Source organism: Triticum aestivum, chromosome 7D (genome assembly GCF_018294505.1).
Source record: "Triticum aestivum cultivar Chinese Spring chromosome 7D, IWGSC CS RefSeq v2.1, whole genome shotgun sequence".
NCBI classification, from domain to species: Eukaryota; Viridiplantae; Streptophyta; class Magnoliopsida; order Poales; family Poaceae; genus Triticum; species Triticum aestivum.
In genome coordinates, this window is record NC_057814.1 from 56808402 (window position 1) to 56831615 (window position 23214).

A 23214-nucleotide genomic window follows, 5' to 3' on the forward strand; every position below is an offset into this window, starting at 1 on the left:
CAAAATAAACAGAGTTGACTGTGCCGCCACGTCACCCCTGACGGGTGGGTCCCGCACGTCATAAACCTGTTTAAATCGTCTAAACCGGTCATTTTTCAAATGTGGTAGTTTTTAGTCACAAAATTAGAATTTTTTGGTAGTTATCAGTCACTTTTTTGAACGTGGTAGTTCTGTGGGACGGTAACCCCTAATGTGGTAGTTTTTTGTCAAACACTCGAAACTTGACAAGCACACATACCTTGATTTTTAAAAATCAAGGTTTTACCTACCTCTTTAATTGCTGCAAATTTCAATCCCGGAGCCACCTAACACAGTGTGTAAAGTCCAGCCCGTGTGCACAAATTCAAATACCAAGCTTGAACGGCACTTCAGCTTCCAAATGGAAAATTACGCAAATCAACTAAGCTTGGATTAACAGAAATAAGTTCTTCTCTAGCCGGGTAAATGCTGGATGCAGTTATTGATAATTTTAGCGTAGAGATCAGCTCTGTTGCAAATGGAGGACGAGAACCATGAACTGTAAGCAATAAAAAAAGAAGGTTTCAACGCATTGGGATCTAAAAAGAATGGTAACACTAAATCCATGATAACTGTAAGAGCACCAGTGGGATCACCAGAGGAGGCAGCCAGAACTATACTCACACGGTATTCTAGGCAATCGGCACAACTAACTTTGGATCACAGCACTGTACCTTTTCTTAATCCCCATGAGATTAGCCATGATTAAGGTCAATGGTCTTGCATTTGATTAATGTGTTGATATGTTGATTTCCCAAAGAATTCCATGCAAGTAGTCCACTACTGAACGTGCATGCCTGTGGAAGAGGGGAACCTTGGATCTAGGGAGATTTATCTACGTACTTATTGTCTAGTTAGTCATGGTCCAAGCCTTGCAGTTCTAGCCCAGTTTTTGATGATAGATCTGGCTAGCTAGCGAGAAATCATTAGTTTTACTGTTTTTTTTGTGATTTCCGTTAAAAAAAGAATTTTTGTGAATAAATTATTTTTCTGACCATTCTTAGTCTAATTCATTTTTCTCTGACATAATTACATGACTACTAATCATAGTTTCAAATAGCGCGCTAAGCCTCTTAGCGTCGGACCTCTTCTAAATGCTATAGTGTGCTATAGCGGAGCTATAGCGCGCTATTTAAAAGGGTTTGTTCATTTGTTTGGACCAATGTCTTTTAGCGCAAGACATTTTGTAAATGCTATAGCTCCGCTATAGCGGGCTATTTAAAACCATGCTACTAATAACAAGTACACCGTCGAATTAAGTGGACTTCTTTCTGGCAGGAAATTCTGACTTGTCTAGAAGACACATGGGCCCCCCTGTCCTCCATGCCCCTCACCAAATCTCATTACATGGATCAAAGACATATATGTATGAGCGATTACGATTGAACTTCCTCTAACGAACGGGCCTACAGGACTGAAATTTGGTCTGAAAGTGATTCCTTGCTTGACGAAAGAGTCTCCCGTTCTATAATAGTGGGCCGAGGTGACGCCGACGCCGAGGACGAGGGCGGGGACTCGCGGGAAGCTTCATCAACGCCAGAGGAGGACACGCTCGACGACGTACGCAACAGTCTGGACGCGCATCTTAGTTATAACCGGGGCCAGCAGACAGCAGCAGCATGTGGCGCACGTTGAAGCCTATTTGACACACGTAAATCTCAGTCTCCTCCGCCGATATATGGATTTTTCTGGCTCTCTGCGAGTCTTCACCAAAGAGTGCGGCTATGTTTGACATCTCTGACGCTGACTGCCTGATCAGCGTACGGCGTTTGTTTATGCCAAAATACATCCAGTCCAAACAGGAGGGGGGTGGAAGAGAAGAGAAGGTCGAGGCCATGGTCTAGGCTTCTAGCTGCCTGCCTATATATACAAGGCCATGGCAAGGTCTGGTGCTGGCTAGAGAAGGAAGTGCTGGAAGGCTAGAGAAACTAGAAAGAGGAGGAGAGGGACGTTGCCAGAAAGGAGATCGAGATGATCAAGGGAGACCAGAGTCAGCTTGGCGGCCATGAAGAGCGGCTGAAAGATCAGGTTTAGAGCTGTTTAATTACTTCTCTTGATTTTGTGCTTTGCATATATATATATGCTTCAAAGAGTTTGATTCTTTTTCTTGAACGAGTGTTCATTTGGTTGGATGAGTATATGGTACGCCTAGTTATTAGGACTGAAGACTTGGTTGAGTTCCTCTCTTGTCTGGCCTGCGGGTTGGATGAGTATCTTGATCCGTGAATGGAATGGGATCAGGGACTTCTCCTTCTGATCGATGTCAAAATCAATCAGATAATCATCTTTAGGGACCACAGATCCTGGTGCACGTAGAATAATAGTCAAATTAAACATGTGGATGAGCCAAGAAATGGAATTTTCCACATCTTGTCATCCAATAAATTCATGCTGTTATTAATTGTTTGCTCATCTTATACTAATTAATATGACTTTCATGTTTGTGTTGCAGATAAGAGATGATCATCGAGCCCCGGATCACAATTTTTTCAAGTTCTTGCAAAACCAGTCAAGCACAAAAAAAGAGGTACATAATTATCTTTTAAACTAAAACTACTAATAGGTAGTCTTTAAATTTCCTAATTGCCCTGAAATTCCCAAAAATTCAAGAAAAAGAACCTACATCTATTAGCTGTATTTATTTCACTACAATTTTGTTCATCTTCCTATGTAGTACAAACTAGTTAGTCTCCAGTAGTCAAATAGTACCTACACACCAATCCAAATGGCCAACTGGGCATTATCATATGTGCTTTGCTTCACCAATGAGTATATAGCTAATAACGGGTCTTGCTGTTGTGATGCTTTCATCGATTCAGGATCAAGAAGACAAGATCGCGTCCACAAGGGCAGAGATGGGTGAAGTCAGAAAAGAGAACGAGAGGCTGAAGATGATGCTGTCAAGAATGGTGGAGGACCATCGATCCCTTCAGAAGCAGTTGGATGCTCTCCACCAGCAAGGGCGAGGCAAGAACCTCGCTGTGGGCTCAGCGGCGCACACATCGCCTTCCAACAATGTCAAGGAGCCTGGGTTCGTCTCTTTGCGCCTCGGAATGAGTGCCGGCACGAGCAGGCAGAACATGGGAGAAAAGATCAAGAGAGGCACTAATAATCCAGAAGGCAGAGACATGTCTCTTGAACTATCACCAGGCTGCAAAGCTGTTGGTGCAGCCGGTCAAAGTGAGACGAAGGTGCGTCGGGATGTGCTGATGTTGAGCCCTGGAGGCAGCTCCGAGGAGGAGGCCGTGGAGACGACGACAACGTCAGCCGCAGCGAGCAAAATGGTGAAGAACCCGAGGAGCACCGGCAGTGGCGTGGAGACGGAGGACGAAGTGGCCCAGCAGCCAGTGCCCAAGAAGGCCAGGGTGTCTGTGAGGGCTAGGTGTGACACGCCAACGGTACGTACATATATACATATATACATACACAAGTGACTAAACAATGAAATGTTAAATGGGTGAGATGGAAATTCATTATAAAGATTATTTGTGTTTGCCTTATATATGAAACGGAGTGAAAGCCTGTTTCAAGAGAACATAAATGATTTGTGTGGTTTGTTGGCCTCAGATGAATGATGGATGCCAGTGGAGGAAGTACGGGCAAAAGATATCCAAAGGGAACCCATGTCCGCGCGCCTACTACCGCTGTACGATCGCAACAGGGTGCCCCGTCAGGAAGCAGGTATGGTTTGCATGATCATTAGCACAAAGTAAAATTCTTAACTGATGTTTGGTAATTGGTACTACCAGTATACTACATGGATCAGTGTACTGTGCGTCTGAAGCCCTCGGGCGATCAGTGTACCTAACGTAAAAAATATATCCATGCTAAAAGTTCTCAAACAAAATTAAAGCAACCAAGTTCATACCCGTAGCATACCTCTCACATACCACAAAATTTCAAATATAAGTGGTCAGCTTCAGAAATAAATATAACAGATTCAAATAATGTGGTAGGTTAACATGCACATTCACATCCCTATTTGAACTGCTTAGTGTTCGTGGCATGATTTGTCTTTTTTTTTCCTCAGGTTGCGAGTTCAATTTATAACTGAAATTTCATGACAAGATAGATGTAAATTGTGTGTGCGTGTGTACTCAATTATTTACATGATTTTTAATAACTTTTGGCATGGATTTTCTAAGCAGCTGCACAAGGACCATGTACAAATGAGTGCACATTTGTGCGCTCGGTATAAGAAAAAACAATCTTCTCTTTGGTAATAGCAGTGGCAGGGATTTGCACTTGAACTAATAAAGTTTGCAAGTAAAATTCTTAACTAATCGTAGATGCTTTAACAGTTGCGTAGTTGCGCTCATATTTCTTCAATGACATGAACACACACTCAACACAACATCCTTCCTGTTAGTAATTTGCGACGAATTAGCACAAAACTGATAGCCTTTTGTTAGGTCTCGCAATTATGGTATTTTTAGCCGACGCTTGCCATAATATTAGTAATTTTTTTGCTATTTACTGTCACCATCATGACGAAGTGACCATGCATTTATGTTTTTCCCCAGGTGCAGAGATGTAAGGAGGACATGTCGATCCTGATCACCACCTACGAGGGTGCGCACAACCACCACCTCTCCGCCTCCGCCACCGCCATGGCATCCACCACTTCTGCCGCTGTGTCCATGCTCATGTCAGGCTCCTCCACCTCACTTGGCTTCCCCTCCACCGCCTCCAGCCTCCACGACCTCAGGTTCGGCCTCCCAACGGCAACCATCGTCAACCCGTCCAACCAGCTGACCGGCCAACCGTTCTTCCTACCGGTAGCCGGCGACGCATCAATCAGTGCCACCCCGTCATACTCCACCATCACCCTCGACCTCACCTCGCAGGCCACCTCGCAACACGCCTTCTCCCTTAGCAATAGCAACAGGTTCTCCTCCAGCTTCATCGACTCTCACGGCCACAACAACAACACTAGTAGGTACCCTTCCACGAGCTTCTCCTTCTCTAGCTTCGACGAGTGTAGCCTACCCGACGCCGCCACGTGGCCATCAGGCATTGGATCATACCTGGGCTACGGATCCTCGTCCGGCACGTCCTACAACGGCCCCAACAAGGGCACATTCAAAGCTGCACTGAGCAGCATCCATGGAAGGCAACAAGGCTCGACGGCATCGCTCTACCAGCCAGTGCATGTGCTACAGAGGGCGGCTGAGTTGAGCGGTGGTGGCACGAGCACGGCGGCGCCGATCATGCTCACTGATACGATCGCCAAGGTGATTACCTCGAACCCAGGCTTCCACACGGCGCTTGCAGCTGCTATCACATCGTACGTCGGCAATCCGACAACAGGAGGCGAGAAGGGGCTCGAGCGGGGGGACCACCTCGGGCTCGGGCCGTCGAGTGCGGCGACTGCAGTGTGCTCGCCAGCGCTTCTGGCACAGTTGTCGTCAACGGTAGCCACCCAGAACGGTTCTCCAAATGGCAGGATGAGGTTGGAGCCGTCGTTGCAACTGTCAAGCTCCACAAGTGCTACTGCTTCGACATCTCCCATATAAAGAGCATGGAGCACATCAATTGGTTAGATGAAGGTTATGAGTTATGTTAGTGGATTAATTTGATCATTTAGTGTAGATATATATTGACTGTAGCATAATTGCTGAAAATGTGTTGGTTGATTCACCATTCACAGCCTAAACACACACCAAGATTTTGTGTTTGTGACAAGCTATTTGCATTTCCCAAGAAAAAAATGGTGCACTGATCATATGAGACAAACTAAAACTCAGATAAGAGAGTAACTAGGCTAGCCGATTTCCCCCATCTCCCCACATTGCTTGCCGCCCTCTGCCACAATTGACCCAGTTTCCTGTTGAATTAGCACATAATTATGGCATGAAATACAGTGGAAACAAGTAATCTTAGGTTCCGTTCGATTCAACTTCCAGACCTGAGCTATGTTGTGAAATGTCAAAAGCTAATCAAATGGGAAATTTATACCATAGATTCTCACATGACAACGACTTTAGCATAGTGTATTTTCCACAGCCGCATGCAACTGCTCTACACTAGTTACCACCACTGTGAGGGCATACATTTTGCGAAAAGTAACCACCTTCCTTTCATTTAGTTGTTGCTCAAGACAACTTCATCTAGTAATTCAATGATCATTGCTCAGTACAGAAGAAAACATATGCATCAACATAGATGGAGAAAATAGCTCTAGCAATACCCCACATGCTCCTCAGACAATGGTTGGGTCAAGAGAACCTCCTCCAAACTGCAATAGTAATATCAACACATTAACACCATATTTTAATGTGGAACCCTTTCACAAAACCAGGGGCCGAAGTCACCCAAATCTTCTTCCACTATTATCAAATGTGGCACACAACAAGTTTTTTCTCTAGGTAACACTATAGACAATCATACATCAAGATTTCTATATGTTGGATAGGAAAAACAAGATTAGGGTTTGCAAGAATAAGGGATTGAAACAATCTCACCCAAAAAATGGTGGAACCACAACTTGAAGGAGAGAAAGTGGTGAATATAATCTTCACAACCTTGGGGATGGATTCCTTTGCTTGATCGGCAAGCTTTTTTCCTTCAATCTCCCTCTCTCCCTTTCACTCTCTTGGTTTTCTTTTTTCCTCTCCAATGGACGCTAAACCTAGATTTGTCGTTCTTCTTGGTGGCTGCTAGATGGGAGGCTATACATCCCCTTTCCCTCATGTGCAAAGTCCAAAATCACCCTAGCTAGGTCATAAACCAAATGGGTAGTGGGCTCTTGCACAACATTGGGCTGCCCAAAAGGCTTCAAATGGTCATCTTCCTACAATCGACATGAAGAGGATATTCCAACACCTCTACCACCGGTCCAACAGCTACCCCGCCACATTGCGGTGGGCGTTGTTGCCACATCGCCTCACAACATGGCCACCCCTCTAACCACTTTGTGGCGCAGACAAATCCCCTCTTACCCAGACACCGAACCGTCAACCTTTGGACTCACCTTCACCGGCGCTGGCACGACCAACCGCATCGTCTATGTCTCCAGCTTGTTCAAGGATCACCTCCGCCAAAGGGGTCATGGCCAACCAGACGGCTATAGCATCCCCATCAGCGATTTGGTACTGCATGGAATGGACTGATGCCTAAATCATTTGTAGGCAACTTACAAATAGCAAACGTGTTTGTGTTTTATGGGTTAACAGACGACGAGTTGAATTGAACATGATATTGATGGAAATATGACATACAAGCAATAATAAAATGGTTATTATTATATTTTCCTTGATAATGATAAATGTTTATTATTCATGCTAGAAATGTATTAACACGAAACTTAAATACACGTGTGGATACATAAACAAATACCGTGTCCCTAGCGAGCCTCTACTAGACTAGCTCGTCGATCAAAGATGGTTATTAAGGTTTCCTAACCATAGACATCATTAGGAGAATGATGTGATGGACAAGACCCAACTGTTAGCATAGCATATGATCGTTCAATTTATTGCTACTGCTTTCTTAATGTCAAAGACATGTTCCTTTCGACCATGAGATCATGCAACTTCCGGATACCGGAGGAATACCTTGTGTGCAATCAAATGCCACAATGTAATTGGGTGATCATAAAGATGCTCTACAGGTATCTCCGAAGGTGTCTGTTGAGTTGGTGTGAATCGAGATTGGGATTTGTCACTCCGTGAACCGCAGAGGTATCTCTGGGCCCTCTCGGTAAGACACATCACAAGAAGCTTGCAAGCAAAGTGACTAAGGAGTTCGTTGCAAGATGATGTATTACAGAACGAGTAAAGAGACTTGCCGATAACGAGATTGAAGTAGGTATAGAGATACCGACAATTGAATCTCGGGCAAATAACATACCAATAGACAAAGGGAATTACGTATGTTGTCATAAAGGTTCAACCGATAAAAGATCTTCGTGGAATATATAGAAATCAGTATGGGCATCCAGGTCCCGCTATTGGTTGTTGACCGGAGAGGTGTCTTGGTCATGACTACATAACTCCCGAACCCGTAGGGTCGCACGCTTAACGTTCGTTGACGCTAGAGTAGTATTGGGATATTTGATGAGTGGTAACCAAATATTGTTCAGAGTCCTAGATGAGATCCCGAACGTCACGAGGAGTCTCGGAATGGTTGAGAGGTAAAAGTTTATATATGGGAAGTCATATTTTGGGGTCTGGAAAAAAGTGCAGTTTTTCGGTATTATACCGAGAAGCTTCTAGAAGGTTCCGAAGAATTCCGGAGGGGTCTGAAAGTCCACAAGTGGGTTCACCACGACCCAAGGGCTAGCATGGGCTATGGGGAGGCGCCCTGTCCTTATTGGGCTAGGCGCACCAAGTCCTCAAAAGCCCATGTGGCTAGGGAAGGCAAAAAAGGAAGGAGTCCTAATAGGAATAGGATTGGACTTCGAGTCCAGGTCCTCTCCCCCTTAGTTGCGCCCTAGGGCTTGGAGGGGCTGTTTCCCACACCCCTCCTCCTATATATAAAGGGGAGGGGCGCCCCAAGAGTATACACCAAGCCCTTGGCGCCCCTCTATCTCCCGTTACTCCGTAGTTCCACTGGCTCGTCCCTGCGACGCTTAGCGAAGCGCTGTCGGTGCTCCACCACCACCATCACCACCACGCCGTCGTGTTGGTTGGGATCCCATCTACTTCTCCTCTCCCGATTCCTGGATCAAGAAGGAGGAGACGTCATCGAGCCGCACGTGTGATAAACTCGGAGGTGCCGTTCGTTCGGCACTAGATCGGTTAGATCATGATCGGATCGCGAAGAGTATGACTACGTCAACCATGTGATAAACGCTTCCGCTTAGCGATGTACAAGGGTATGTAGATGCTCTCCCCTCTCGTAGCTATGCATCTCCATGGATAGATCTTGCATGTCCGTATAATTTTTTTGTTTTCCATGCAACGTTCCCCAACAATGACATCACGAGCCAAGTCTATGCATAGATGATATGCACGAGTAGAAAACAAAGAAGTTGTGGGTGGTGATGTTCATACTGCTTACCACCAACGTCTTATTTTGATTCGGCGGCATTGTGGGATGAAGCGGCCCGGACCAACCTTACATGTCCACGTACATGAGACCGGTTCCACCGACTGATATGCAACTTTTTTTGCGTAAAGGTGGCTGGCGGGTGTCTGTTTCTCCTACTTTAGTTTAATCAAATTTGACTACGGTAGGTCCTTGAAGAAAGTTAAAACAGCAAACTTGATAATCACCATTGTGGTTTTGCGTAGGTAAGAACGGTTCTTGCTAGTTTCCCGTAGCAGCCACGTAAAACTTGCAACAACAAAGTAGAGAACATCTAACTTGTTTTTGTAGGGTATGTTGTGATGTGATATGATTAAGACGTGATGTGATATACGTCGTTGTATGAGATGATCATGTTTTCTAAAATTGACAACCGACAGGAGCCTTAGGCTTGTGATAATCCCCAAGTGCAAGGAATCATCGTAGCAATTTCCAAAGGTGGAAGTGATAAGTATGGAGTATCGAACCCACAAGGAGCTAAAGGTAAGATCAATATTCTCTCAAGCCCTATCTGCCACTGATACGACTCTACGTACACCGAACGTTTGCTTCCAACTAGCAACGAGAAATAAAACTACGTTGTGGGTATGAAGTGGATAACTTTGTCTGATATCGGAGAGCTAAAATATGAAAGTAGGTGCTATTATCATAAAGTTAGAATATATTACTAAATATTATAAATAGCGAGTGTGGTATAATGGTGGATCGGTGTGCGGAATTGTCCTAGGCAACCGTTGACAAGACCGGTGATCACTATTGCAGTTTCATATGAGGGAGAGGCATAAGCTAACATACTTTCTCTACTTGGATCATATGCACTTATGATTGGAACTCTAGCAAGCATCCACAACTACTAAAGATCATTAAGGTAAAACCCAACCATAGCATTAAAGCATCAAGTCCTCTTTATTCCCATACGCAACAACCCCTTACTCGGGTTTGTGTTTCAGTCACTCACCAACCCACTATAAGCGAATCATGAACGTATTGCAACACCCTACAACAGAAACCCCTCACGCTTGCGCGACACGGAGGGCATCATAGGACAGCATCAAAGTAAAACATACAACTCATACCAATCTAGATCATCAATCAACCCAAAGACAAAAGATATCTACTCAAAACATCATAGGATGGCAACACATCATTGGATCATAATATGTGACATAAAGCACCATGTTCAAGTAGGGATTACAGCGGGGTGCGGGAGAGTGGACCGCGTAAAAGAGATGAGGATGGTGATGATGATGGTGATGTTGATGAAGAATCACCGCGGCGATGATTCCCCTCTCGATGGCACTCCGGTGCCACCAAGAGAGAGGAGGAGAGGTTCTCTCCATTGTGCATCCTCCTCCATGGCCTCCCCCCTCTGGTCCTTGGCCTTCATGGTGATAATGGCCCCTCCGGGATCCTCCTCCATGCCCTCCGGTGATGATGGCCCCCTCCGGCAGGGTGCCAGAGAGGGCCTAGATTGGTTTTCGGTGGCTACGGAGGCTTCTGGCGGCAGAACTTCTGATCTAGGTTAATTTTCCGAGGTTTCTGTATTTATAGGAATTTTTGGCGTCGGTCTCACGTCAAGGAGGTGCCCGAGCTGTCCACGAGGCAGGCCCACACACCCAGGGGGGTGGGCGCGTCCCGCACCCTCGTGGGCAGCCCGGGACTCTTCTGGCCCAACTCCGATGCTCCGTGGTCTTCTTTTGGTCTATAAAAAATCATCAAAAATTGGCACGTCAATTGGACTCCGTTTGGTATTCATTTTCTGCAAAACTCAAAAACAAGGAGAAAACAGAAACTGGCACTGGGCTCTAGGTTAATAGGTTAGTCCCAAAAATCATACAAAATAGCATATAATATAATAGCATGAATACTTCATAAATTATAGATACGTTGGAGACGTATCTGTTGGGGAACGTAGCAATAATTCAAAATTTTCCTACGTGTCACCAAGATCAATCTAGGAGATGCTAGCAATGAGAGAGAGGGAGTGCATCTTCATACCCTTGAAGATCGCTAAGCGGAAGCGTTACAAGAACGCGGTTGATGGAGTCGTACTCGCGGCGATTCAAATCGCAGAAGATCCAATCTAGCGCCGAACGGACGGCGCCTCCGCGTCCAACACACGTACAGCCCGGGGACGTCTCCTCCTTCTTGATCCAGCAAGGGGAGAGGAGAAGTTGAGGGAGAACTCCAGCAGCACGACGGCATGATGGCAATGGAGCTCGTGGTTCTCCGGCAGAGCTTCGCTAAGCACTACGGAGGAGCAGGAGGAGTTGGAGGAGGAGAGGGCTGCGCCAGGCTAGGGGTACGGCTGCCCTCCCACCCCCTCACTATATATAGGGGGAAGGGGAGAGGGGGCCGGCCCCTCTAGATGGATCTAGAGGAGGAGGCGGCGGCCAGGGGAAACCCTAGATGGGTTTGGGCGCCCCCACCCCCTAGGAAACTTGCCACCAGATCTAGTCTACTCAAGACACATGTGGTGTAGACATATAGTGAAATTAATAGGACATTTGGATATATAGTCTCCGACTGCTTCCAGCCAGAGCATCATCTACATTAATCTCTGTGGACTACCAAGTCATATATACCAACTCTCACATGGCTCTACGAAGAAACAATTAATCCGAAACAAACCGAACCATCGCCATTGCAGCCAACCCATTTGGACATAATTGTGACAGCAAAATTACGTGGAGTTGGAACAGGGTCTGCGTGACCTTAATTACCAGAAGAAGATTTAATTTCCATGGAAAAGGTGAAGAGCTTGTTGCCGCAAAGCTGAAGGTAGTGTCAGGAGGGGAGATGCACCACTGACAAAACCACCTACAAGTCCGATGCCTGGAGAGAATTCAAAGTTTTTAGGGGGGATGCTTTGTTCATCATTCATATCAAGTATTTCACACATAATTACATGGTTCTCCATGAGGATGCGCGCACCTGGAGAATGGTATGGTTAAATATAGAAAGGCCTACTGAACTGTTTGAAGATATATTCTGCTCTTGAGAAATCCAGTCAATTAGGAATGTGGGATACATCGTATTTTGGCTTCGACGATCGCCAATATTATCTTCTGAAGAAACAAATTGTCATTATTATTGATGATCTGTCATGAACTGTACTTGAGAATGTTGAGCTAATAAACAACCGAAACCTCAGACTCATTAGAGAATAATGTAAATGGGTGACTGACCATACAATCAACGTCACTTGCGATCGAACAGTTCATGAGAAATAAACACGTCTTCTCCTCCTCTGGACCACCTACAATGAACCTACATAATTCTAATACCGACAATTCTAAAGTTCAGATACTAGCAGCAATCTTGACCGTCGGATGCCACTGGTGCACATTTTAATGGGAAAAATAAAACCCAATCAATAGTTGGCACATGCATGCTACTAGTTGAGGACTCCCAATACTGTGTACGCCATGTAAGTTGACGGAAGAATACAAAAACCAGGCATGGGTAAGAGACTCCTTCAGCCAAGGAACAGGTTTGAAACTGGATGATTTTTACCCCAAATTTCCCAATTGTCTGCCTACTTAATTCTTTCCTACCAGTGACAATGAGTAGCCCTTCCCTTGTCCCCATGTGGATTGTACTGTTACCAGGCTCCACTTGTTGACGTTATTATTGAAAATCTCGGCCCCAGACGCCGCCACATGATGTCGACAGAGGAATCGGTATTGTAATTTATCTTATAAGAAACTTCGTATATATTGGATGCTCGGTACACTTTTTTTTTCTGCAGCGAGGTTAATTATCAGCATAGAAATTCCATCATCTCTGCCTTAATTTTTCTCTGAAGAAGTGCTGCTTTCTGATCTGTACTTATCCTACCACGAGTCTAGGACACTTGCATGTTAGGAAGCCAACAAGGGCACAGCTAATCTCCGATGCTAGCATAAAAAATTGGTTCATGTCACATAAGCATGACGTAGCTTGGGCGTCAACTTGAAGCTTCCCTCTCATCATTGCTGGCACTTAGTGAATTAATTAACTATCAACAGCACGTTCTTTGTGTCATGTCAATCTGCTCGTGTGCTCAATCTGTTCTCCATGGAGGACCCAACTGCAACCACCCTATGGGTTCTACTTTCCAAACTCTTTGTGACCTAAACAATACTATATTTTACCAAGATCATCCAAGCTAGATATAGGTTAGCTAGCTCCTACAAAATCGCCATTCTATATATGCACCCTTCCTGATATTATCGATGACCACCACTACTCATGTCACCATGCCAGAGATTAACCGATTGTTTTGCAGTATGGTTGTCATCAAAACCATTGGGCTCCATCGTGTACACATTGTTGCTAACATCCATTTGAGACCATGTGCATTCAAAGATAAAGATGCAGGTTGCAAAGTCGCACTTGCTGCATATTAACAAGCTATCGGCCGTTTTTTGGTGTCAACTTTTTTTCATACACATTCTATATTTTTTGTATAGATAAGGAATATTTTTTATACACACATTTAACAATTTTTAAATACATGATTAACACTTTTTAAAACATATTTTTAGTCAACTCTTTTGCATATATATTGTACATTTTTTGTATACATCAGGAACATTTTTTATACACGTTTAACATTTTTTAATTACATAATTAACATTTTTTAAAACATATATTTTTTATGCCTACTTTTTTTGCAAAAACAATTAGCCCACAGCGAGCCAATTAGCTCTGACCCAATCAGCCCACAGTGGGCCGACAGGGGCCAGTCGGCCAGCTGTAGGCCGACTGGAGTCCAATCGGCCTGCAGCAGGCCGACGGTGTATTATTTTTGAAAAAAAATTACCCAGTGTAATATTTATGAAAATTAATAAAAAATGTATTATTTAAAAAAAATTAGCCAACTATTGTGCCACCGTGGCTTCGAGGTAATTTGTCATTCTGTGTCCTCTAATCCTCTCGGTATGTGCAGGCGAGCCGCCCGTGGGCGAGGTTGAGCGGCTATGCCATGACGAGAGGTCCATGAGCGGCAACTATTGTGCCACCGTGGCTTCGAGGAGCCAGCCCCAGCCCCTGTACCTATGTCCACTGTGATTATTTGTTCCCCGTGACTCGTCAGATCGGAGTTGATTACAGGAGAAACTTGGGGTGGAGAAAACATCAAAAGAAAGAGGTCAAATTCAAACTGAACAAGAATGCCCCCTCGCATAATTGGACCACGGACCTTCAGTTTACTAGACTGAGGATCTGATTATAATGCTTAATATGATTCAGGGGATGAAGAGAAGGAAAAATAAGCGCACACAAGAACAGCATAGGAAGATTGACATGATGGTAGCCATGAGATTATAATTATATTATCTAAAAATACTTATTTCTACCACGTCTTCATTCTAGGTACCACCGCTAGCAGTCTCTGCTTCAGTCTTGTTATTCCTTGCATGAAACTATATCACAGTTCTTTTCTTGGTTTGTCTTTTTGATATATTATGTATAAAGCTGAAAGTGAAGTAACTGAGACAAACCATGAGCAATGTGCTAAGCAAAACATCAGTAGCTATCAACTGAGACTCTTGTGTATTTCCCGTCATGTTTTGTCGGTTGCTTTGATTGATGGTCCATTTAATATCATGGTGATTCAGAGAAACATAAAGTTAGCAGCTATACTATGTATGGAAATGAAAAATCTTCATATTTTAAATCCTGGTGCCGTTTATCTGATACAACTGAAATGTTGATTTGACCAGGCCGGTAAACACGGATGGAGCCTTCATCCTGCTAGAGCTTTTAAATGCATGGATGCAGAGCAAATCGAAGTTAGACATTTTTTTTTGAATAATGGTCATCTATTTGGGAAAGACAAGTGTTATGTAATCTGTACTTTATGTATGGGCAATAAGATTTTTATGTAATCTTTACTTTAGCTGTAAAATTTCTTTTTGTCATTAGATAGAAACTGAAGAATTTGGAGACATGATGTCAGGGAGTCCTGTATGTTTATGATCGACGTTTGGACTGGTGTTCTTATTCAGTGCAAAAAACAATCAAACAGTGAATGAGAAGAGCATCCTATTTGAATTGTGATGACAACACTCATGTAATAAAGAGACTTGTTCAGATGTAATGATGGCCGTTCAACTGTATTTACTACTACTATGTGTATCAATTTATAAGATATTTTTTTTTTGAAGAAACTACCTTGATCTTAACAGAACTAAGATACTCCCTCCGTCCGAAAAAGCTTGTCCCAAGCTTGTCCGTAGATGTGTCTAGCACCAACTTGATGCTAGATACATCCATTTGAGGGACAAGTTTTTTCGGACGGAGGGAGCAGATCTCGAATTCTTCACATGAAACTCTACTAGTAAAGCAGATTCATCGCATCATTTGCACTGATGATCTATATGCAACTTCAGCATTGCAAATTGGGACAAGTTAGCAAAAAAGATGAACCGAGCGAAGACTAGCAGCAATGCCATGCCAATTCAGTCGCCATTCTAAACAAAACATCATCATATTATGTCGTCGATGGACATATTCAGCACACTGAATTCATCTGACCAAATCTCTGGACTGGATTTACATAATACATCACAAATCGAAAAACAAATGAACTACTAACAAAGCCCCAACTCATCACACAATGGATATGCTTTACCAAAATGGAAACTGTGACTCCAAGAATCATGGTGCCAAATGAATCAGAGTAGTGAGGAAAATTGAAGAATTTTGGCACTGCTATTTCCAGATGTTCACAAGATACAACTGCATGATATCTCCGACTTCCCTTTTTGCTACGCTTCTGGTTTTCTTTTTCACTACACGTCACATTAATTGTGGTCCGACAAGCTCAATACCAACATCAAAGAAAAAATAATCTAACTACACCATGTACAAGAAGAATGTTATCATCATCAACAGCGGAGCTGGTCGGGGATCACCATGCCCTCGTGGTGTGGCACCTTAAAGGACCTCGAACCATGGCTCCAACGGTTGCTCAGCGGAAGGAGTATCCTTGCTGAAGATTTTGTTCAAATGACTAAACTTATTTTGGATTGCAGATAATGAAACCTCAACCTCTGTGGTTTTTGTAGCTAGAGCACTTTTCATCTGCAAAAAGAAAATGTAACATAGATAATTCAGCTGGTTTTAGTTCACATTAAGCAAATCTCTTAATTTTGCATTGGTTTCTTAACAGTCCGGAATTATGTAAGCTACAGAGATTAATAGGAAACCCTTTAATAGATCGTACAAACATATGTAAAATGGGAAAAATCCACAAATGTGTAAAGTTACTATTTGATGATCATGGCTAGGTAAGAAATTCAGTGTTTCCTGTAAAATTAAATCACCCCAGTGCATGATATCGCTTAAAGAAGCACAATCCAGGAGGAGGTATGTCACGACCAAACATGCACCTTCCTGTATGTATGAGCTATTACGGTCCTGCATTACATGCGAGAGATGATGCTTAACAAAGCTGACTGTAACCAGTAAGACTGTCGGGTGAGGCAGAATTTCTTATCTCAGATATGCAGGATCCTCTCTAACCAGCTACAAACACTTTATGCGGCGACCGAAGACACTGTAGACTACATGCACGACGACTGCAGGACCTACGATCGCTCGATCGAACGCGATGGACGGGGACGGCGGCGACACCTGCAAAGAATCGCAGGGGATACAGCGAGGGCAGGGCCTACAATCCTTCGACGGGGGGAGAGCGCGGTGGCCGATGCTGCCGGCGATGGCAGGGGAGGGCGCCGCCGGGCAAACGGGATTTAAGAAAAATATAAATCCTAATCGGGTTGTGTGCTCTGGCAAGAGAAAAGTCCGAAAAAGCCTTTGGGAAAAGACGGGATTGCCCTCTCAAACGAACGGCCGGATTCATGTGGTACTCCGGTGTATGCTTTGGGAGTACCAGGGTACGCTAAAAGAGCTCAGATATTATGAGTCGATGTTCCTCAAGAAGCAAAAGAAGGGTTGACATCCAAATTCTGATCCATACGTAGGCATGAATGCATACTACCGTAGTGCCAATTTTGTATGTCACATTGTAACAGCTTGCAACTCATACGTAGTCAAACAAATATATATGCACATGTGCCAATAAAAAAATATCAGAGACTAAGACATACTCCCTCCGTTCCAAAATATTTGTCTTTCTAGATATTTCAATAACTGATTACATACGGAGCAAAATGAGTGAATCTACACTCTAAAATATATCTATATATATCCGTATGTGGTAGTCCATTTGAAATCTCTAAAAAGACAAACATTTAGGAACGGAGGAAGTATAATCAACTGCCTATAAGTTTGAAATATAGTGGTTGTAAACACAAAGATCCAACTAACGAATGTATTGTATTGAATTAGTAATGCACTTGTTACCTAGAAAAATACAAGTCCTTTGGTTTTTCTTCCGGATAAATAGAAGAGGAAGGAAACTTGACAAGCATGCATACCTTGATTTAAAAAATCAAGGTTATACCTACCTCTTGAATTGCTGCAAATTTCAATCCCTGAGCCACCTAACACAGTGTGTAAAGTCCAGCCCGTGTGCACAAATTCAAATACCAAGCTTGAACGGCAGTTCAGCTTCCAAAAGGAAAATTAGGCAAATTAACCAAGCTTGGATTAACAGAAATAATGTTTTCTCTAGCCGGGTAAATGCTGGATGCAGTTATTGATAATTTTAGTGTAGAGATCAACTCTGTTGCAAATGGACGACGAGAACCATGAACTGTAAGCAATAGAAAAATGAAGGTTTCAACGCATTGGGATCTAAAAAGAATGGTAACACCAAATCCATGATAACTGTAAGAGCACAGAGCACCAGTGGGTTCACCAGAAAAGGCAGCCAGAACTATACTCACACGGTACTCTAGGCAAATGGCACAACTAACTTTGAATCACAGCACTGTACCTTTTCTTAATCCCCGTGAGATTAGCCATGATTAAGGTCAATGGTCTTGCATTTGTTTACTGTGTTTATATGTTGATTTCCCAAAGAATTCCATGCAAGTAGTCCACTACTGAACGTGCATGCCTGTGGAAGAGGGGAACCTTGGATCTGGGGAGATTTATCTACGTGCTTATCGTCTAGTCATGGTCAAGCTTTGCAGTTCTATCCCAGTTTTTGATGATAGATCTGGCTAGCTAGCGAGACATCATTAGTTTAATTAAAAAAAGTGATTTCCGTTAAAAATAGATTTTTGGGTAATAAATTCTTTTTCTGACCATTCTTAGTCTAATTCATTTTCCTCTGACATAATCACATAATTACTAATAACAAGTACACCGTCGAATTAAGTGGACTTTTTCTGGCAGGAAATTCTGACTTATGTAGAAGACACATGGGCCTCCCTGTCCTTCCCTCCCCCTCACCAAATCTCATTACATGGATCAAAGACATATATATTGTATGAGTATGAGCGATTATGACTGAACTTCCTCTAACGAACGGCCCTACAGGACTGAAATTTGGTCTGAAAGTGATTCCTTGCTTGACGAAAGAGTCTCCCGCTCTATAATAGTGGGCCCAGGCGACGCCGACGCCGAGGACGAGGACTCGCGGGAAGCTTCATCAACGCCAGAGGGGGCCAGACAGCAGCAGCATGTGGCGCACGTTGAAGCCTATTCGACACACGTAAATCTCAGTCTCCGCCGATATATGTATTTTTCTGGCTCTCTGCGAGTCTTCACCAAAGAGTGCGGCTGTGTTTGACATTTCTGACGCTGACTGCCTGATCAGCGTAGGTAAGCACCGGCGTACGGCGTTTGTTTATGCCAAATAAATCCAGTCCAGACAAGAGAGGGGTGGAAGAGAAGAGAAGGTCGAGGCCATGGTCTAAGCTTCTAGCTAGCTGCCTATATATACAAGGCCATGGCCATGGCAAGGCTGGTGCTGGGCTAGAGAAGAAAGGGCTGGAAGGCTAGAGAAACTAGAAAGAGGAGGGACGTTTGCCTTGCTCCCAAGGAGACAGAGATAGCTTGTCTTCTGTGAAAGGAGATCGAGATGATCAAGGGAGACCAGAGGCAGCTTCACGGCCATGAAGAGCGGCTGAAAGATCAGGTTTAGAACTGTTTAATTACTTCTCTTGATTTTGTGCTTTGCATATTTCTGCATGCTTCAAAGAGTTTGATTCTTTTCTTGAACAAGTATGGATAAGACTAGTGATTAGGACTTAGGACTAAAGACTTGGTTGAGTTTCTCTCTTGTCCGGCCTGTGGTTCTTGAATCTTGATCCATGCATGTATGGAAGATAGGACTAGGCTGAGTTTCTCTCTTCTCTGGGTTCTGGTTCTTGATCAATGGATGGAAGTCGGGGACTTCTCTTTCTCATGTCAAAATCAATCAGGTGCTCATCTTTAGGGACCACGCAGATCCTGGTGCTCGTAGAACAGTCAAATTAAACATGTGGATAAGCCAAGAAATGGATTTTTCCATAGCTTGTCATCCAATAAATTCATGCTGTTATTAACTGTTTGCTCACCTTATACTAATTAATATCGACTTTCATGTTGGTGTTGCAGATGAGAGATGATCATCGAGCCTCGGAAGGCAATTTTTTCAAGTTCTTGCAAAACCAGTCAAGCACAAAAAAAGAGGTACATAATTATTCTTCAAACTAAAACTACTAATAAGTAACCTTTAAATTTCTTAATTACCCTGAAATTCCCCACAAATTCAAGAAAAAAGAACCTGCATCTATTAGCTGTATATATTTCAATACAATTGTGTTCATCTTCCGATGTAGTACAAAACTAGTTAGTCTCAGTAGTCAAATAGTACCTACACACCAAGCCAAGTGGCCAACTGGGCATTATCATATGTGATTTGCTTCACCAATGAGTGTATAACTAATAACGGGTCTCGCTGTTGTGATGCTTTCATCAATTCAGGCCCAAGAAGACAAGATCGCGTCCACAAGGGCAGAGATGGGCGAAGTGAGAAAAGAGAACGAGAGGCTGAAGACGATGCTGTCACGGATGGTGGAGAACCATCGATCCCTTCAGAAGCAGTTCGATGTTCTCCACCAGCAAGGGCGAGGCAAGAACCTCGTTGTGGGCTCACCGGCGCACACATCGCTTTCCAACGACGTCAAGGAGCCCGGGTTCATCTCTTTGTGCCTCGGAACGAGTGCCGGCACGAGCAGGCAGAGCATGGGAGAAAAGATCAAGAGAGGCATTAATAATCCAGAAGGCAGAGACATGTCTCTTGAACTATCACCAGGCTGCAAAGCTGTTGGTGCAGCCGGTCAAAGTGAGACGAAGGTGCGTCGGGATGTGCTGACGTTGAGCCCTGGAGGCAGCTCCGAGGAGGAGGCCGTGGAGACGACGACAACGTCAGCCGCAGCGAGCAAAATGGTGAAGAACCCGAGGAGCACCGGCAGTGGCGTGGAGACGGAGGACGAAGTGGCCCAGCAGCCACTAGCCAAGAAGGCCAGGGTGTCTGTGAGGGCTAGGTGTGACACGCCAACGGTACGTACATATATACATATATACATACACAAGTGACTAAACAATGAAATGTTAAATGGGTGAGATGGAAATTCATTATAAAGATTATTTGTGTTTGCCTTGTATATGAAATGGAGTGAAAGCCTGTTTCAAGAGAACATAAATGATCTGTGTGGTTTGTTGGCCTCAGATGAATGATGGATGCCAGTGGAGAAAGTACGGGCAAAAGATATCCAAAGGGAACCCATGTCCGCGCGCCTACTACCGCTGCACGGTCGCAACAGGGTGCCCCGTCAGGAAGCAGGTATGGTTTGCATGATCATTAGCACAAAGTAAAATTCTTAACTGATGTTTGGTAATTGGTACTACCAGTATACTACATGGATCAGTGTACTGTGCGTCTGAAGCCCTCGGGCGATCAGTGTACCTAACGTCAAAAATATATCCATGCTAAAAATTCTCAAACAAAATTAAAGCAACCAAGTTCATACCCGTAGCATACCTCTCACGTACCACAAAATTTCAAATATAAGTGGCCAGCTTCAGAAATAAATATAACAGATTCAAATAATGTGGTAGGTTAACATGCACATTCACATCCCTATTTGAACTGCTTAGTGTTCGTGGCATGATTTGTCTTTTTTTTTCCTCAGGTTGCGAGTTCAATTTATAACTGAAATTTCATGACAAGATAGATGTAAATTGTGTGTGCGTGTGTACTCAATTATTTACATGATTTTTAATAACTTTTGGCATGGATTTTCTAAGCAGCTGCACAAGGACTTCATGTACAAATGAGTGCACATTTGTGCGCTCGGTATAAGAAAAAACAATCTTCTCTTTGGTAATAGCAGTGGCAGGGATTTGCACTTGAACTAATCAAGTTTGCAAGTAAAATTCTTAACTAATCATAGATGCTTTAACACTTGCGTAGTTGCGCTCATATTTCTTCAATGACATGAACACACACTCAACACAACATCCTTCCTGTTAGTAATTTGCGACAAATTAGCGCAAAACTGATAGCCTTTTGTTAGGTCTCGCAATTATGGTATTTTTAGCCGACGCTTGTCATAATATTAGTAATTTTTTTGCTATTTACTGTCACCATCATGACCAAGTGACCATGCATTTATGTTTTTCCCCAGGTGCAGAGATGTAAGGAGGACATGTCGATCCTGATCACCACCTACGAGGGTGCGCACAACCACCACCTCTCCGCCTCCGCCACCGCCATGGCATCCACCACTTCTGCCGCTGCGTCCATGCTCATGTCAGGCTCCTCCACCTCACTTGGCTTCCCCTCCACCGCCTCCAGCCTCCACGACCTCAGGTTCGGCCTCCCAACGGCAACCACTGTCAACCCGTCCAACCAGCTGACCGGCCAACCGTTCTTCCTCCCGGTAGCCGGCGACGCATCAATCAGTGCCACCCCGTCATACTCCACCATCACCCTCGACCTCACCTCGCAGGCCACCTCGCAACACGCCTTCTCCCTTAGCAATAGCAACAGGTTCTCCTCCAGCTTCATCGACTCTCACGGCCACAACAACAACACTAGTAGGTACCCTTCCACGAGCTTCTCCTTCTCTAGCTTCGACGAGTGTAGCCTACCCGACGCCGCCACGTGGCCATCAGGCATTGGATCATACCTGGGCTACGGATCCTCGTCCGGCACGTCCTACAACGGCCCCAACAAGGGCACATTCAAAGCTGCATTGAGCAGCATCCATGGAAGGCAACAAGGCTCAGCGGCATCGCTCTACCAGCCAGTGCATGTGCTACAGAGGGCGGCTGAGTTGAGAAGTGGTGGCACGAGCACGGCGGCGCCGATCATGCTCACTGATACGATCGCCAAGGTGATTACCTCGAACCCAGGCTTCCACACGGCGCTTGCAGCTGCTATCACATCGTACGTCGGCAAGCCGACAACAGGAGGCGAGAAGGGGCTCGAGCGGGGGGACCACCTCGGGCTCGGGCCGTCGAGTGCGGCGACTGCAGTGTGCTCGCCAGCGCTTCTGGCACAGTTGTCTTCAACGGCAGCCACACAGAACGGTTCTCCAAATGGCAGGATGAGGTTGGAGCCGTCGTTGCAACTGTCAAGCTCCACAAGTGCTACTGCTTCGACATCTCCCATATAAAGAGCATGGAGCACATCAATTGGTTAGATGAAGGTTATGAGTTATGTTTGTGGATTAATTTGATCATTTAGTGTAGATATATATTGACTGTAGCATAATTGCTGAAAATGTGTTGATTGATTCACCATTCACAGCCTAAACACACACCAAGATTTTGTGTTTGTGACAAGCTATTTGCATTTGCCAAGAAAAAAATGGTGCAGTGATCATATGAGACAAACTGAAACTCAGATAAGAGAGTAACTAGGCTAGCCGATTTCCCCCATCTCCCCACATTGCTTGCCGCCCTCTGCCACAATTGACCCAGTTTCCTGTTGAATTAGCACGTAATTATGGTATGAAATACAGCGGAAACAAGTAATCTTAGGTTCCGTTCGATTCAACTTCCAGACCTGAGCTATGTTGTGAAATGTCAAAAGCTAATCAAATGGGAAATTTATACCATAGATTCTCACATGACAGCGACTTTAGCATAGTGTATTTTCCACAGCCGCATGCAACTGCTCTACACTAGTTACCACCACTGTGAGGGCATACATTTTGCGAAAAGTAACCACCTTCCTTTCATTTAGTCGTTGCTCAAGACAACTTCATCTAG

The 23214-nt window shown here is 44.2% G+C and overlaps 2 protein-coding genes across 2 annotated transcripts; both read left to right on the plus strand.

The window, feature by feature from the left end:
• Window positions 1-1718: 1718 nt before the first annotated feature.
• On the plus strand, window positions 1719-5622 carry LOC123163696 (WRKY transcription factor 72B-like). Its single transcript, XM_044581050.1, has 5 exons — window positions 1719-2046; window positions 2471-2545; window positions 2838-3416; window positions 3586-3699; window positions 4542-5622. Exons 1-5 carry the CDS (start codon window positions 1990-1992, stop codon window positions 5532-5534), a joined length of 1818 nt encoding a protein of 605 aa, XP_044436985.1. The 5' UTR covers window positions 1719-1989; the 3' UTR covers window positions 5535-5622.
• A 13183-nt stretch (window positions 5623-18805) lies between these two features.
• LOC123163697 (WRKY transcription factor 72B) lies at window positions 18806-22703 on the plus strand. The gene is made up of 5 exons (XM_044581051.1): window positions 18806-19087; window positions 19549-19623; window positions 19918-20496; window positions 20666-20779; window positions 21624-22703. Exons 1-5 carry the CDS (start codon window positions 19031-19033, stop codon window positions 22614-22616), a joined length of 1818 nt encoding a protein of 605 aa, XP_044436986.1. The 5' UTR covers window positions 18806-19030; the 3' UTR covers window positions 22617-22703.
• The last annotated feature ends 511 nt before the right edge of the window (window positions 22704-23214 follow it).

What these genes read in the sequence shown, in the direction of transcription:
- LOC123163697 (XM_044581051.1), top strand. Translation starts at nt 19,031, where the DNA reads ATGATCAAGGGAGACCAGAGGCAGCTTCACGGCCATGAAGAGCGGCTG. An exon ending in AAGAGCGGCTGAAAGATCAG is followed by an intron (nt 19,088 to 19,548) that starts GTTTAGAACTGT and finishes TTGGTGTTGCAG; the next exon opens with ATGAGAGATGATCATCGAGC. An exon ending in AGTCAAGCACAAAAAAAGAG is followed by an intron (nt 19,624 to 19,917) that starts GTACATAATTAT and finishes TCATCAATTCAG; the next exon opens with GCCCAAGAAGACAAGATCGC.
- LOC123163696 (XM_044581050.1), top strand. Translation starts at nt 1,990, where the DNA reads ATGATCAAGGGAGACCAGAGTCAGCTTGGCGGCCATGAAGAGCGGCTG. An exon ending in AGTCAAGCACAAAAAAAGAG is followed by an intron (nt 2,546 to 2,837) that starts GTACATAATTAT and finishes TCATCGATTCAG; the next exon opens with GATCAAGAAGACAAGATCGC. An exon ending in CTAGGTGTGACACGCCAACG is followed by an intron (nt 3,417 to 3,585) that starts GTACGTACATAT and finishes TGTTGGCCTCAG; the next exon opens with ATGAATGATGGATGCCAGTG.